Source organism: Prinia subflava, chromosome 11, assembly GCF_021018805.1.
Source record: "Prinia subflava isolate CZ2003 ecotype Zambia chromosome 11, Cam_Psub_1.2, whole genome shotgun sequence".
In the NCBI taxonomy this organism is placed as follows: domain Eukaryota; kingdom Metazoa; phylum Chordata; class Aves; order Passeriformes; family Cisticolidae; genus Prinia; species Prinia subflava.
Window position 1 is genome coordinate 10,268,973 of NC_086257.1, and position 15,259 is coordinate 10,284,231.

A 15,259-nucleotide genomic window follows, 5' to 3' on the forward strand; every position below is an offset into this window, starting at 1 on the left:
ATTTTAATCCATATAAATGGTTTTTATTCAGTCTGGACAATGTGTATACTTCAATCAGAGCACAGATGGTTAGTCAAACAGATGCTCTATAAATACCTCAAACAAATGTCTTTCTGATTTTGTTATGGATTTGGAACCCAAGTACAGAATATAACCACTGGCAATATCAGGATGGCATCTTGTAAGGTATTCATGGACCTGTTTCAGTCCCCCATGGCTGCTATTGGCTTCACTGGAAACAAAAATACAGAATATTTCCCTTCATTGTCTGTGAACTCTAACAGGTGCAGGGTTGGGTTTGACAGATCAGCACACTAAAAAGACTAGAAGTTTAAATGCTTTATATTCAGATTGCTCATTTCACAGTGTCTGTTGGGTACTCTTGATTTACATTTCATTTCTATCAGTGATAGAGCTGCCAAAAGACCAAGTCTCTAGCTACATGCTGATAAAAAACAGATGCAGAGAAAAGACAACCCATGCTGGGGTACAATTCACAATGCCCAAAGAGCCCTGAATGACCTTTATTCTGCTCCAAATTAGACCTGTAAATAAACCTATAAGTCTCTGTAAGCAGTAGCAATCATCAGGCTTATTTCAAATCATGTTTTTAAAGTATTATAAAAGAACAGACAAGTTTTACTGAAGAATAAATGTAAACAAAACTAACTACATTTTTAATGATCTTCTTAGAAATATTCCTTCCTTCCCGAGTTTACTGATTGAATTACTAAGGGTAAAATAACAAGGCTTTATGTACAAGTCTGACAAACTCCTCCACATTCAATAGCTATGGCAGGATATATTCAGTTCAGAGAGATGACAATCAAATCAAAGAGTTGGCACTCAGGGGCTGAACAACAGATGACTGGGTTGGTGGGTTTGATGGTTAACTCTGTTTCAGTAATTTACTGACAGAGGGCCAATATAGACTGGTGTTTGCCCACAGCTGATAGGCATCCTGCCTTTTCCCCACCTATCTCTGGATTTGACATGGCTTCAGGACCGTTCTAGATGGTTATGCTGGTAGAATGGCTGCTTACTAAGGAAACCTTCCAGAAAGAACAGGCGTGGACCTTAGTCAGAGGAAACCACAGAAAAGAACAGGAGGAACTGTGAGATCTCTTCTGGTGGGAAATGCCCTCAACAACGCACAGGTAACAGGGACATCTGCTGAGTTCCTGAGGTGGAGGGTGTTTTAGAAGGTTCGAAAAGATGACCTGGATCAACAGCTGGGGACCAGCCAGGTGTAATGAAGAAGAATGACTGACTTGGAAAAGATTAAGGAACAGACCCTGAAATGCAGGGAAGGCTGAAAGACTTTACCTTATGGAGATGGACTGAAAGACAACTCAGACAGTTTTTCTGCCCCAAAAGCAAGGAGTCTGTACTCGGGTCTGCAGTGCCAGCCAGTGGGAAACTAAGGCTCTGCTGAGGGTTTGACTGCAGGAAAGATAAGAAATCTTGTTAAAGGAAGGATTCTTTGAGCAATTAGTAGACATACCTTAAGTGAGCAGTGCCGATTGGGAAGATGATTTTAGAGAGATACAGGCACAGGTATCACAGAAACATCAGAATAAGGCAGTTTCATCTCTACAGCAAAGCAATAGAATTGCTACTATTTAAGCCTACTAAGGCAGCAAAAAACAATACAAAATCTGAAATATTCTTAAAAAGATGTCCCACATAAAATTTCTTTTTCATTTAGCTTATGCAGGTGTACAATATTACTGGTCCTTGAGCTGTGGAAAGGAGGACAAAAGAGGAAATAATTGTTTTTCCATTCTAGCAAAATGTTCATGACTGTGTATTTATTAAGAAATTTATATTATTTCTGCATTTTTGATGGCAATGCTTCTTCTTAATATAGGATATGTTGTTAGTGCACCACAATGTAATAGTCCAAATGTATGATGTTATCTGATCCTCCTTTAGAAAGAACAGAAAAAACATTGTGGCACAGCTGGAAACTGGTGAAATTTGGTCTAATTTAAATACATAACAAATGTGCAAGCAGCTCCCACAGATTTCAGCTAGAAATAGAAATCCTCAGCACTTTTTAGGATGAAATCAAAGACATTGAAAATTAGGCTTTCATGCCATAAACCATTGGGTAATTTTTCACAGCCTGTTTTATATGATTCTTGTATCTAATAAACAACTCGTGTTCACTGCCTGCTCCTCTCATCCTTTTGCTGTGCACAAACTGTCAGCTGGGCATTTCAGGACAAGCAGTGCAACACAACACAGGAAGACACCAGTGTCTGTTCTATATGGAGGATGTAAATCTTGCCTTAACTCATTCATTACGTATTTTTGGCATCCTAATTATATTGTATAGCCAAACATCCCAGTCAAGCTTCTCAACCAGCTTTTTTTCATCAACAAATGTGATTCTCGTTCAGAGCATCAGAGAAACAACAGTCATATACTGACAAAACAAGCCTCAAAGCACAGCACATGCAAACCAGTATTTCACTGTCTGACAATTTTTTTAAAGGCCATCCTCCAAAGATCACAAATTTAATTTATAAAAGTTTTTCAGTGATTATATTCAAGACAGATATTGGATACTTCTGAAGAGTAATGTGACAAAGATGTTCATAACTTAGAAGTAAATGCATATGTCGTGATTTTATTTGAATAGAAAATGTGTGTAGCTAATCAAAACTTGCTAGCTGTTCATGTGTTTTCCTTTTTAAATTGATTACAAATCAAATAGACTGTACAAGTGTAATTGAAATGTGGTAGGTAGTCAGGATTGTGTGCGTGATCAGAAGGTGAAGATCACTTTCACCTTTTGAATGGCATTTTCCTAATGTTCAGCAGACTTTTTGAAATTCTTTGTACCACCTCTCCACAGAAATAATAAATCTGGCTTTGGCATTATGAGATTAAGAATGGGGTCCTGTCTGTACCTAAATACAGATATTTAAGATAGGAGCTTGGGAATTTCCCACTGTTGCAGCATCACTTTCAGCTACTTTTAAAAAGTACAAAATTGTTAGTGAAAATGGGCTACTGATACTGGAAAACCAGATTTTTCAACACAGAATTTGAATTATAGAACATCTTGAGGTCTTGGAAAAAGAAAAATATGAGTATGACAAACCAACTGGTTCCAGCATCATAATGTACAGTGTTCTCTATTACAAATCATGAGAATTGACTGCAGAGTAGTGAAGATGCATCTTTCCCTATCACAGAAGTTAATACCCCTGAATTCTACAGGAAATTATAACAAAATATTTATTCCAAGAGCCTGAAGACTCCCCAGCCACCAGTAAGCCACTGAACTGATCAGTAAAGCATGAGAACTTCTTTTTCCTTTTCCTATTTTTCCCCTTTTCTGGGGGAGAGAAGCATTTCTGTGATCTAACTCAATCAGAGCAGAGGGAGAAAAATATGGTGAGGTGATCAGGAATTGCTATTATCAGGAAGCTGTAAGACATGCACTAGCTGAAGCAGTACTATGCCATGTCTTTTATAACACAGGGACAGGGACACTGCAGAGCCATCCCTCCTACCAGCAAATAAATGATCAGGCCAGTCTGTGTGGGTGCTCTCAGTCGAGAAGGAGGGAATGCCTCAAATGAAACAGCCAGATCAGCCTCACCCTCAACACAATGGGGGCTGGCAGGTGTTTTGGGAGCCACCAAAGACAGTTTGATCTCCTGTTGGGCAGAACAGATTTCAGCAGGTGTTTTGATCCCAAATGCTTGAATTAATCCCTTCTACTTGACCACAAGAGATGCAAGATTTTGCTGTTGTGAGCAAGGCTGGGAGATCTGGTTGATATTCTTATAAGGAGAGTCTGCTCTTCTTCCTCTGTTCTCAGTAATAACACTACCCAATTGTAACATCATTTCTACAGCTGTAAAATGAAGGAAATTTGTAGCCTGTTGTAATTAGTTCCTTTGGTCAGGCACCTATACCAACATATTTATACCTTAAAAAAAACCAACTAAAAACCTGGTCAAAATAACACTATATAGCTGTGATATTAGTCCCTACTAAACTCAATTTAATTATATAAAATATTTTACCTTAAGAGTATCTAAAGTACTTTCAAAAGTACCAATCCAGAAAATGTGTTATTTCTAGTGAACGTATATATTTCTTCAACTCCATTCTGTTTCCCAGCCCTTTCAATTTGCAAGAAAGCTGAGTTGGTTTAGATTCCTGCTAAACCTTCCAAAATAATGTCTAAGACTATAACAGAGTTCAGAAAGCAATATGTCTTTACCTCGATTAACAACAGTAGAAAAGTAAAACAATAGTCTAAAAATAAGTGTTTTCATCTGAAATATTCACAGAAATTTCCTATTCTCTTTATTCCAGTATTGTTTCGATGACCACCTGCAGTTGCATTCATAAACTATCTAGTTAAAATGTCAGTTAAAATTCTGCTTATTTTAATGTCAAAGAACATATTTTGTCATGGCTTATTTACAACAAATCTTATTTTAACTTGTTTTACATACTGGAAATATTCTTGAACAATTCTCATTCACTACCAATATCCCAAAGAAACACAAATCTTATCAATTTTGATGCTGTGTGAATGTCAATGAGTATAATCTGTGATTAGACAGAAAAAAAATCTGAAAACAAATTTGCTTAAAAGAATGGGTTTTTTTAAAAAAGCGTGATAGCACTGTCAGAGATGTGGACAAAATGAAGCTGCCTCTAATCAACCTGGCTTTTAATATGGTAAAACATGCTTTTGTGCCATTCTGTCAAGATACTGCAAACTCTGTATTTGGTTTGAATTGCTTCAAAGTGTGATTTTTTTTTTCCATGGACTGTAATGTGATTAACGGGATTGAGTGGTAGGTGAAGGCAACATTCACAACTTTTTCTTCACTTATACCTGCTTAAAAAAAGTGTGAGATTTCAGTCCTAGAAACTATGATTGAGCTTTTTGGCAAGATGAATGCTTCTTTCTACCCTCTAAAATCTACCGCCTCTCATACTCTATGTAATGAACATAGGACATGATCTTTGGGAGTCTAACAGTGAATCAGGTCAATGTGTTATTGATTTAGTTAATTCTTTGGTGGCACGATGTAGATAAACTGCCACTGCTTTGCAATGAACTTCAGATTAATTATGAAACTGCTGTCATACTGGGGCTTGACATGGTTAACTTGTTCCCACTGGGATGCACAAGGTCCAGCAGGAACATCTGCACCACGGACTGAGCTCAGGCTAAGCTCTCAGACAACTTTATCACTGCCTGCAGCACAATTCTCGGAGTACTTGCCAAATGAGTATTCCTACACTTACACCTAATGAAAAAAAATATAAACCAGCTCTTCCTATTAACTTCATTAAGAGTAGAGGTTGCAAATTGTTTCATGACTTTGGGTGTGTTTAAATTTTGCTCTGATCAACACTAAGCTCTTTCAGTTCAGAGGAACAAAAAACCAAGTATGCCTTAAATCCAGGTTTTGCCAAATTCTTATTGCTTCATTAGTGGGAGTCACTGTAACAATTGCAGCTAGAAAAAGACACAGGTAACACAAAGGTCTGGTTCTGTGTATGCAAAAGCAATCCATGCAAAGTAAACCCAGCCCTACAGCCTCTGTTTCGTTACTGGACTAGTATTTCTATTTATATTACTTGTTTATGGTCTGTCACTATTTTTTTCACTAGTTAATTATTTTTTTATACATGATGCCTTAAAAGCCTTGCCTTCTGAATCAGAAAATCACCTGTTGCACTCAACAAATACATACTTACTTATGAAATAATTTTTCTTGTATGAAATAAAAATCTGCTACTGTGGCTAATACCAAAAGACACCTGTCTCTTATAGTCACATGCACTGTTCCATAATGCAGGGATTTCCAAAATCTGAGAAGTATGGGTGTATTTGTAAAAGTACCAAAACTCTGTGTTTGGTAGCTATACTAACATTTAAATTATATCATGCAAACACTGATACAAGTTATATATGCTACCTTTGGGAATGTGGATAAGGTGACTATTGGATTTCACTGGATTTATGGTGTGTATTATGTTAAGGATTGAAGGTCTTGGCAGATATAGTGTGATCATATAACTAAGCTCACTAAGAGCTGTGCTATTACTTCTGTATTTTTAAATATTCAGGAAGCAGTTTATTTAATTCCAGTTGAGGGCAAGGCCTTATTCCAGAGTTTATGTGAGGATAACAGGTTTTCAATTGAACACCACAGCACGCAAATATTTTCCTTTTCACAATAAATGACCTGTTTGTTTTTATTAGATGTCTACAATGGTAATACACATTTTTCACCGAGAAGGAGAGCATCGCCCTGACAACATAGAAGAGGAACAATCTATAAGCATGTTGTTGAAACATTACCCTGCTGATTTGATCTCTTCCCTTTTCAAATTGAAATAGCACAGATGGTTATAAATGTGTCTTAGGGAAAATGGATTGGGACCTAATTTAAACACAGTTCTGAAAACGAAGAGACACCATTTCTCCCTTTAATATTCTGAAGAGTCACTGCCTGTAATGAACAGCTCCACTGCTGATGAAATGCCCATATATGAAATTCTGAAAACTATGGAATCTCACAGGGAGGGACTACATGAGGACCACACGTTTTTCACTGCTGAAAGAAAATACAAGCCAAATGGAACTCTGTGCATATTTCTGTTTAAAAAGTTTTAACTACAACACAACAATGTATTCGTTCAATGAATTTCAGCTTCCCATCAATTCATGTAATAGATCAAAACTTTTCCAGGAAACAAAAAGCTCCCATAATACTTGGAAGATATTTATTGCACGTGCATGGAGCCAGCTCAGGACAGTCTGTGAAGGGTAATTTCCAGTCTTCAAAGTGACCGCTTAGGGTTATACAGGACTTGTTGACCAGTTCTGAATTTCACTAGCAGTGAAGTATGTATTCCAGCATCAAGTCCTGTGTTAGCAGTTTTAGAAAATAACTTTTTCTTTCAGCTATAAATTAAATTTAATCAAGACTTACAAACGAAACTTTCTTACATAGCACTCAAGAATAATTAGATATAAAAGAAATTGTGATGCCACAACCAAGAGGAAACATAACTTTGATAAAAATCACCTACCTATTGTGTGTCCTGGGCACTTGCAGTAGCCAGATATTTAATAATAAGCAGTCAAGTCTTGAAGTGAAGAAAATTACTGAGGGAAACTAAAGACATTAATGAGAATAACCCAAAGGATGACAAGACTGAAAAAAGAAGTTCTAAAATTTATCCTGGGCAGTAAATAAGTCCCAGATATCATATTATTAATCTGCACATGCTAACTTTGTAGTTCTGGTTAAAAGAAAACCAGAAATATGCAGTATGGCTTTTTTTTTCTCTCAGTTTCAGTGAAGCAGGAGGAAGGGAAGCTGTATGCACATGCAGTCTGAAGCACTATCAAATCAACTGATAAGCAAAAAAGTTGTTAAAAAATTGGGAAACAACCCCTACAAATTTCTGACACTGAGCTCCTGAGAAGTGAAGTTTTTCAAAGTGCCTTATCCCCCTGAGTGCCAGGCAGGCTTCCCGTTCCTGCTTCTCTCCAGAGAGCACAGCCAAGAGCCTGTATAACACACCATGAGAAGAGGAGCTGCTGCTGCATTTTATCCAGTGAGTTAGTAATTAAAGCTATTGTTTTGATGTATAAGTTTAATTAATTTCCCTTTTTCTGAGGAAAAAACTAAAGCTGCCTGCTACACTTCTGTGTAAATGTTCAAAACTGCATGGCTATTAGTCCTTGCATTCCTGGGTCCTTCATGCTGAAGCTGCTTCTCCACTGAAATAAGTCAATGCTGTGTCTGAGAGCAGCTGCAGTGAGTGCAATACAGAGCAGTGAGCCTGGAGGGACACTGCTGGGATGCTGCCATCCCAGGCTGCTATCCTCAGAGGAGGGAGTTCTCAGCCTCCCTCTGTCTGCCCCTGCTCATCAGCACCTCTAGAACACCTCGCTGCTGTCTGCATGTGTGACTTCTGCCTGTTCAGGCGCCAGTGATGCCTTGAAACACTGTACTGTAGAGGGTGTTCTTACACTCCGGCTAAGGGAAGGAGAGCTGCATGAGGAGTGGCCAGGGCTCATCACCCACAGTGCAGTTAAAGGTTCCCAGGAGTCCATGCCTCCCTCCCCCCAGCCTTAGCAGGTACCAGCTGAATCAACCACACGTAAAACAAAAGAGTAAAGTGATTAATCCAGGGCTGAGGAAGGAGATGACAAAACCCTGACGAATTAGTGAGTGTGCCCACAAAGATTACTGGGAGGGAGGTCATAATCTAAATCAGATACAAAATGAGCAGCATAGCAACAGAATACGGATGCTCCAAATCATCACTGATAGCTGTTAGTATTTTTCAAGCCTGTCTGGAGAAGGAGAGGACCAAATGAATGAGGAGAAGGGTTGGTACACATAGGCAGACTGTGAACAGAGTGACTGACACTACTGCAACTACTGCAGTCACAAAGGAGAGAAGGGATGCACGGGATTAGAGCCAGATCTGAAAGAGGAGATTAATGGGTATTTTCAGGAAAATAGTGAGAAATTCATGTGGGAGGCTAGGATAGGCAGGATTAAAGAATTCAAAACAGATGGGATTGGTTAAATAAGGAAGAAGTGGAGATGCCAAGCCTGGACAAAAGCAGTATGGTTTTGTCACTGTAGTGTGCAAGTGGGTTAGTGAAACAAAGCGTGGAAATTCTATAATTAACTTCTTTACTACTTTTACAAGTCTCCCTTCACCCTTCACCCACAGTCCAATTCCTCAAGGGATCAGATTCCTCATGCACAGATTTATGACCTTTGACAGTTTAGGTTCCTTCTGGTTTCAGCTGATTTTTTTTCTCCCCTGACCTCACTGAAGAAAAGCATCTCTGAGAATTCTGGCTACATTTAACAACACAGGTTAGCCAGGTAAGTGAACTTATAAAAGTAATTGCCCACAAAACAGGGCACAGCATGTCATTTCAGGAATTTCCACCACTGAGACTCAAACTAACACTGGAAGAAGTTAGTGAAAATCGAAACTTATCAGGTAATTTTTCTGGCTGCTCCACTCATAATATCTGGTACAGTCATCTGCCAATTAGCAAATAAAAAGCATGCCCAGCAAATATTAAACTGATTCCTCTGGCTGGGCTGCAGTACTGGTTCTTGCAGAAGTGCAGAAAAATAAACTTCATCCTCATATGTGATACCAGCTGCTGCTCTAATGTATGTGGTTTCCTGATAATGGGAGTTCTGAAATTACTCACTTGTTCAGGGGATTTATTTGCTATCTTTCGTTTAAGTAAGATTTGTAATACATTTGGTTTTCCTTTACACATAGAGGTGGAAAAATAAGGAGAACAGACCTGTAAAACGTGGTCTATGTGGTCAGTCCCACCAAACACTACCCCTTGCTCCTCTTCACTTATATCATTTTACTCATCACTGGTAATTTTTCAGAATACATTTTTAGTATTTATTTCTGTTTATGTGTTGCTTTCCATTTATTTTTGTTGGTATTCTCTATTCTTTAATGATTTACTCAAATTCATTTTTATCTGTAGCTTAGTCCCATGGTTGTTGTGGAGTCTTTGCCTGCAATCTTGTCTCCTTAAAGGATCAAAGTTTTATTTCACTCATTCCTGAAAGCATCTTAGTTCAAAGCCACCAAATCTGTTTTCTCTGTTACACAAGATCCAGGCTGCTTTGCTGGAGCATGAGAGCAGCTGTCAGCTCTGCCTGTGACAGTGCTGTAGTGTGAGTTCCAGTGGCACTGAGTGTGTGCCACATGCCTGCTGCCTGTAAGGAAGCTCTGATAAAACCACAGCTTTTGGGTCTCTTCTCAGCTTTAAATATCTTAACTTACCTCTTAACATCTGTGGTCAGCCCTAGCATGTTCATCAAATGTAAACAGTGCTTGGTTTCCACCAGGATCCTGTAAAACCAGACAGGCTTTTCCTAGCCACTCTTTGTGCACACCAGGTATTTCTGAGATGTAGCAAAGATTTTGTGTTGGTGATACAACACTTTTTTTATTACATGCAGAGCAAGTTCTCAGAAATAGCCAGACTTGCTTTGGGCTTGTCTTTTCTTACTTTTTAAAATGTAAAACGTGCTACTTCTCATCTCTGTTGAGTGTACAGGCATCGTAATTTTCCAGATTACTATTCAGTCCAGTGTTGCTTCTAAGCTCCACTGCTGTTTCCTATTCTGAATTAAAGAACACTTTAAATTCCTCCATTTCTTTCCAGTATTTACACAAAAAGGTGTGTTGAAAGCAGGTGCCAGTCCAAAAGACATGTTGGAAGACTTTTATTTGGCAGCCAATACTTCTTTCAGGTACATGATTGGCCAAAAACTGCATATGTTTATAGCTTTGGTTTCACAAGCTTGAGCAGAGAAACTGCAGTTTTACTGAAGTGGGTGCTTGTATGTCCTTAAGCAGCTGTGCAGCAGCATCCCAGATAGTCACTAGCACAGGGGCCAGACACAAGGAAGCTCCTGCCTCATATGTAAAAAGTTCAAGTATTTGTGTTCCTGTCTCTCGCCTGATGAGGAAAAGTGCAAGCTGGTATAGTTAAGGTTTTAATGTGGGAGTGTTTTTCCTCCACCATAAAAATCCCCACCAAACCAAAACCAGCCACCATAAATAAAAATAAATCCTGATAGATCACATTTCCAGCTCCTCAACTGCACCATGCATCCAAAATGTCTTTTATCTGCTTGAAGGAAAAGTAGAAGCTACCAGTTCTGTGCAATTCTCTGCAGCTGTCCATCTGACCCTCAGGCTAAGTGTTCCCTGCAAGAAGCTGCTGCTGGAAATGCTAAATTATCAGTGGAAGCCTGAAGGCCACTTGCCTGCTCTGCGGTGACTGCTGGCATCCCAACCCAGGGCTTATGGTTTTGCCTTCAGCTATGGAAGCCAAAGGAAGGGAAGGTACTGGGCAGGAATTGATGTGCACCCTGAGTTTCTGTTGAACTCTGGGAGTGATGGTGATAGTCAGCAAGTGGGCAGAGCTGTAGCCTTGATTTAAGAAGATGTGTGTAGATGACTAAGGTAAGGCATGAACAGCCACAGAAACAAATTAATGCCTGAAGTGATTCTGTAAGGGAAATGAAAAATACCTTCGATTTATAACAGTTTGAAGTGAAAACTTTCTTTGGTGAGGTCAGTAAGCTAACTCCTAAATGCCAATGTTCAAAGTCTCTATTTCTCAACAGCTGCTGTAACTACATCTCAATTAAAAGTTGTCTAAATATCGTATGGTGGGCATAACGAGCTGAAGGTGTATGATGACAAGTTATCTGTCCCAGGGTTTCCCAGATGTACTTTTTTTCCACAAGGTTTCCTGGTGAAGACAGGAATGACCTGCATAAACTACTTGCTGTTCTGGTCACCCCAGAGTCCTGTGATCCTTACTCACAGACAGAAAGCTTACACTAAAGCTTCAGCAAAGAAAGTGCTACCCTGATTAACAAATAACAAGGAGCTGTCAACAATGAGCCTCAGAAGATAAAAGACATGAGAGAGAGAACAGTCGTTCTTGGTGTAGTGAAGTCTGACCTGCTTAAGCTCCGGGAAGAGAATCTCTCTTCAGGAGGATGAAAGAGGTAACGCCTTGGCCTTGCTACAGAAATAGGCAATTTTATCTGGGTTAATAGGCCTGTAGCAGAGGTGAAGAGATGACCAGATGGCAGAGCTCTGGAATGGAGTAGGACTGGTTTCTTCCGTTTCTAAACACAGTGATGAAAAACTTAGCAACAATCATGGAGCTGGAAGATGGCTGTAGGTTTATGAGGAGGTAGATTTGTAACAATGAGAACAAGACCGTAGGCAAGGAAAGCAGCAGATTGTCCAGTTCTTGATACTTTTAAGACTGTCTTGTTGGAATATCTGTTTATCTTGGGGTTAAGACTGCATTCTACCCAATTTTTGTAGATGCAGAAATACAAGATGTTGTATCAGATAACCTAAAAGTCTCTCTTGCCTTTAAAGTCTGCATGCCTCTCTCTTTCAGATTGTGACTTCCCACAAAATACACACAAAGTTATTATAATCCCTTTGTTATTCATAGTGTAAAAAATTACTTGCCATGATTATCAACAACAACAACAAAAAGCTAAATCCTTTTCACCCTGAAATGCCAAGGGAAAAATTGGGAAGGACTATTCCTAGATCAGGCAATTCAGATCAAAGTGCAAAAGCATTATTAAGCTTTGGTCAGTAAATATTTATTGATATGAAACACTATTCAATCCAGCGTCTCTAAGGGACTGCATTAAAGCTTTTTGTTTACTTCTAGTAAAGAGAGTCAATTTCTCCTCAAAGTAATTATCACCCACTCAGGTGTCATTGTCCCTCCCTTCCTCAAGTAGTTCCTCTTGTGTGTTTAGGCAGTTATACATCGTTTCACCATCTTTCTTTTAAGGCTCTGCGTTCTCCAAACTTTATTTCTATCGGTTTTTTACCACTCATTTAGACATTTCACTGGGAGCAACTAAACCAAAACGAATTGTAATAATTGATAACATCATGCTATTTATCTATGATAGTCTTAAACGGTACAATTTCTATAATACTTCTGTCTGCCTGCTACTATCAAAATGCAATTTACTAGTGATTGTTGCAAATTACGCTTAACCACATCTTGCATCTCCGGCAGGCTCCTGCTATCCGTGCATCCATTTCCGTCTTGCAGGAAGTTTTGCGCTAATCGGTTCTTCGTGACCGCTATAAATGCGCGTTTGGTGGAGCCAGGATAACAGAACTACAGCGATTTTGAGGTTTTTCTTTCATCGTGAAACAATCTGATTTACGCGGCAGCGGACATGCGTCGAAGTGATTTAAGCACAACATCCTAAAGGTATCATTAAGCACTAATTAACTTACCGACTGTCTCGAGATGCTACGGCATGAAAACCAGCTGTCAGAACAGATTTAGATGACAATGTCTATTTTTTCTTTCTATTGTAAGCAAAGCCCTCTAATTCCTGCTCTAGGTGCCGGGGCAAAGCCGCACCGTGACCGACCAGCTCCTGGCAGGTGCAGCGCGCCGCTCGCCCTTCCGCAGCCCACGCGAATCCCGGAGCCCCTCCGCGCCCGCCAGCGGCTCCGCTCCGCCGCTCCCCGCGGGCACCGCGGACCCCAAGCGCGGCTCCGCCGTGACCGTTCTCGGGCCGGGGCCCCGTGCCCGCCCCGCGGGCTCCCGCGCCGGGCAGCGTGCGGGCCCCGGGGCGCCGATACTCACCCGGCGGCACCGGCGGCTCCGCGGCCGCCCTCACGCGGCGCGGCCCGGAGCGCGCAGGCGGCGGCGCGCGGGGAGGGGCGCGGGCCCTACCTGGGGGCGGCGGGCGGGGGGCGCCCGGCCATGGCGGCGGCGGGGACGGCGGGACCCTCCGCTCCGGCCGCGTCCGGGCAGCGACGGCGCATCCCCGGCGCTGCGGTGCCTCCCGGCCCTGCCCTCCGCCTCACTCCTCCCCCGCCCGCCCCGCCACCTCCCCCGGCCCTCCCTCGCGGCCGGGCCCCGCGGGGCCCTGCGCTCCCCGGGGCGGTGCGGGCTGCGGCGGGATCGGGCGCGGGCAGCCCCGGCGAGCGCCGTCCCCCCTCAGGGCGTGCCCGGCGCTCCTCGCACCTGCGATCCGCTGCCTGGCAGCCGGTGCCCGGCCGGGACATGCGGGAGGCGGCCGCCGGTCGGGAGCTGTTGGCCGGAGCGATGGAGGTGGCGGCTCGGCTGCAGGAGTTCCGGACGGCTGCAGAAGTTGCTGGCGTTGTGCTCTGGCTGCGGTGCGGGGACAGGGACGTGACAGCGAGGTGCGCGTTGACTCCAGAGAGAAACGGGCGATCCGTGCTGAGTCCTCGTTACGAATGTCATGATGCTCTTGGAGCCCCAGCCCCGCAAACCATGTGATTTAAATGACGGGGATTTCTTTCTAGCTGTCTCAGTTGTGACACTCGAGCATTTGAGAAGGAGCCTAGAGTTAACTACAAGTTTGGTCTTGTTTTGAACTCATTCAGACTATTTTATTTGGTTACTTTCAGCAAACTTTTCCTGGTTTGCTTGTTTTTTCTTTTCAGGAAAATACCGAGTGCGTTGAGGCTCGGCTCTGTGGTGTTTGCATAACCATGTCAGAGAATCTGTGCAGTGCAAATGATTAGAATTGGTCTCTAGTCATGAAAGAAGAGATTAAAAGCACTTGAATCAAAACTGATGGATGCATGGTGCAAACACTGTTTTGAACCTAGAGCCTCCTGGGTTCAGCAGGAGTCCTGCTGGCTCAGGTGTGAAATTTGGAGGGCTGGAGACAACTGGTATTGCCTTGTAGTTGCTGACAAGATTCCACTTCTGCTGAGATTTGTTTTCAATAAATTTACTCTCAAGATCAAAGCCCAAAATCTGCCCTGTCCAGTTAGCTGATGAATATTATGCTTCTGTTAGTTACATAGCAAACACTGCTCAGCAGGAGTTCAGCAGTAAAACCATGGGAAGAACTCGTACAAATCTACAAATGCTGCTGAAAGCTTGACTCGTATGGTGAGCCCTGCTCTTTAGTCAGTGCTCTGTTCAGAGATTTGTTGAGTAAATTCAAAGACAAAAAGGAAGGGCAGGGGGCAAGGGCAGTAAATCCATGTTTGGACAACCTTTTTTTTGCAATAAAGATTCAGTGTTTCTCTTCTTTAAAGACATCATTCCTTTGCCTTTTCTACACTTTGCTATTCCCTTTAGTTGGCACATCAGTATGAAATTATGAAGTTTAATGAGTTTCGGAAGGGCCTGGGGCACGTGGAAGGAATTATTTTATATATTAAATCAGGTTTTGTTCTCTGTTCCAATTTACAGTGCGGAAATTTCTTAGCCAACTTTGGCCAGAGGCACAGTATAATTTAACTACTGAATCAACACTTTTTGTTGTTAAGAAAGGCTACCTGAAACCTGAAGGGTTTGTTCTTGATGACTTCCACATAACCAAGAGGAAGAAGTTTCATCTTAATTTTTAAATATCTCACGATTTTGTGCTAAGGCTATGGATTGCACCTTCTGTCAACATGTGAAGTGCCATAAGAGACAGAAAGGATAGCAGCTACATCATGGTTGCTAAAGTTAAAGGTAAATCAAAGCAAAGGGGAATATTGGATTTTAAATGTAAAGTGGAGGAAATAGAGACACAGTAGGGGGGTTGGACTAGGTGGTCTCCAGAGGTCTCTTTGCCCCTGATTTCTGTGATACTACCTAGGTGTCTCTTAGACTGCATTAAGGCCACTGATTAAAGCCAGCCAA

General features: G+C 41.5%; 1 protein-coding gene across 5 annotated transcripts in view; it reads right to left on the reverse strand.

The window, feature by feature from the left end:
- SPHKAP (SPHK1 interactor, AKAP domain containing) overlaps positions 1-14,652 on the reverse strand; it is a 64,174-nt gene extending 49,522 nt beyond the window's left edge. The window contains exon 1 of one of the 5 annotated variants that reach the window (XM_063408700.1): positions 13,322-14,652. In XM_063408700.1, the coding sequence (XP_063264770.1) occupies positions 13,322-13,656 (335 nt within the window). In that variant the 5' untranslated portion in view covers positions 13,657-14,652. Of the gene's footprint in view, positions 1-1,326; positions 1,444-12,873; positions 13,198-13,321 lie in introns of those variants that run through there. The other 4 variants (XM_063408699.1, XM_063408701.1, XM_063408703.1 and 1 more) reach the window with 4 other exon arrangements.
- Positions 14,653-15,259: the final 607 nt, after the last annotated feature.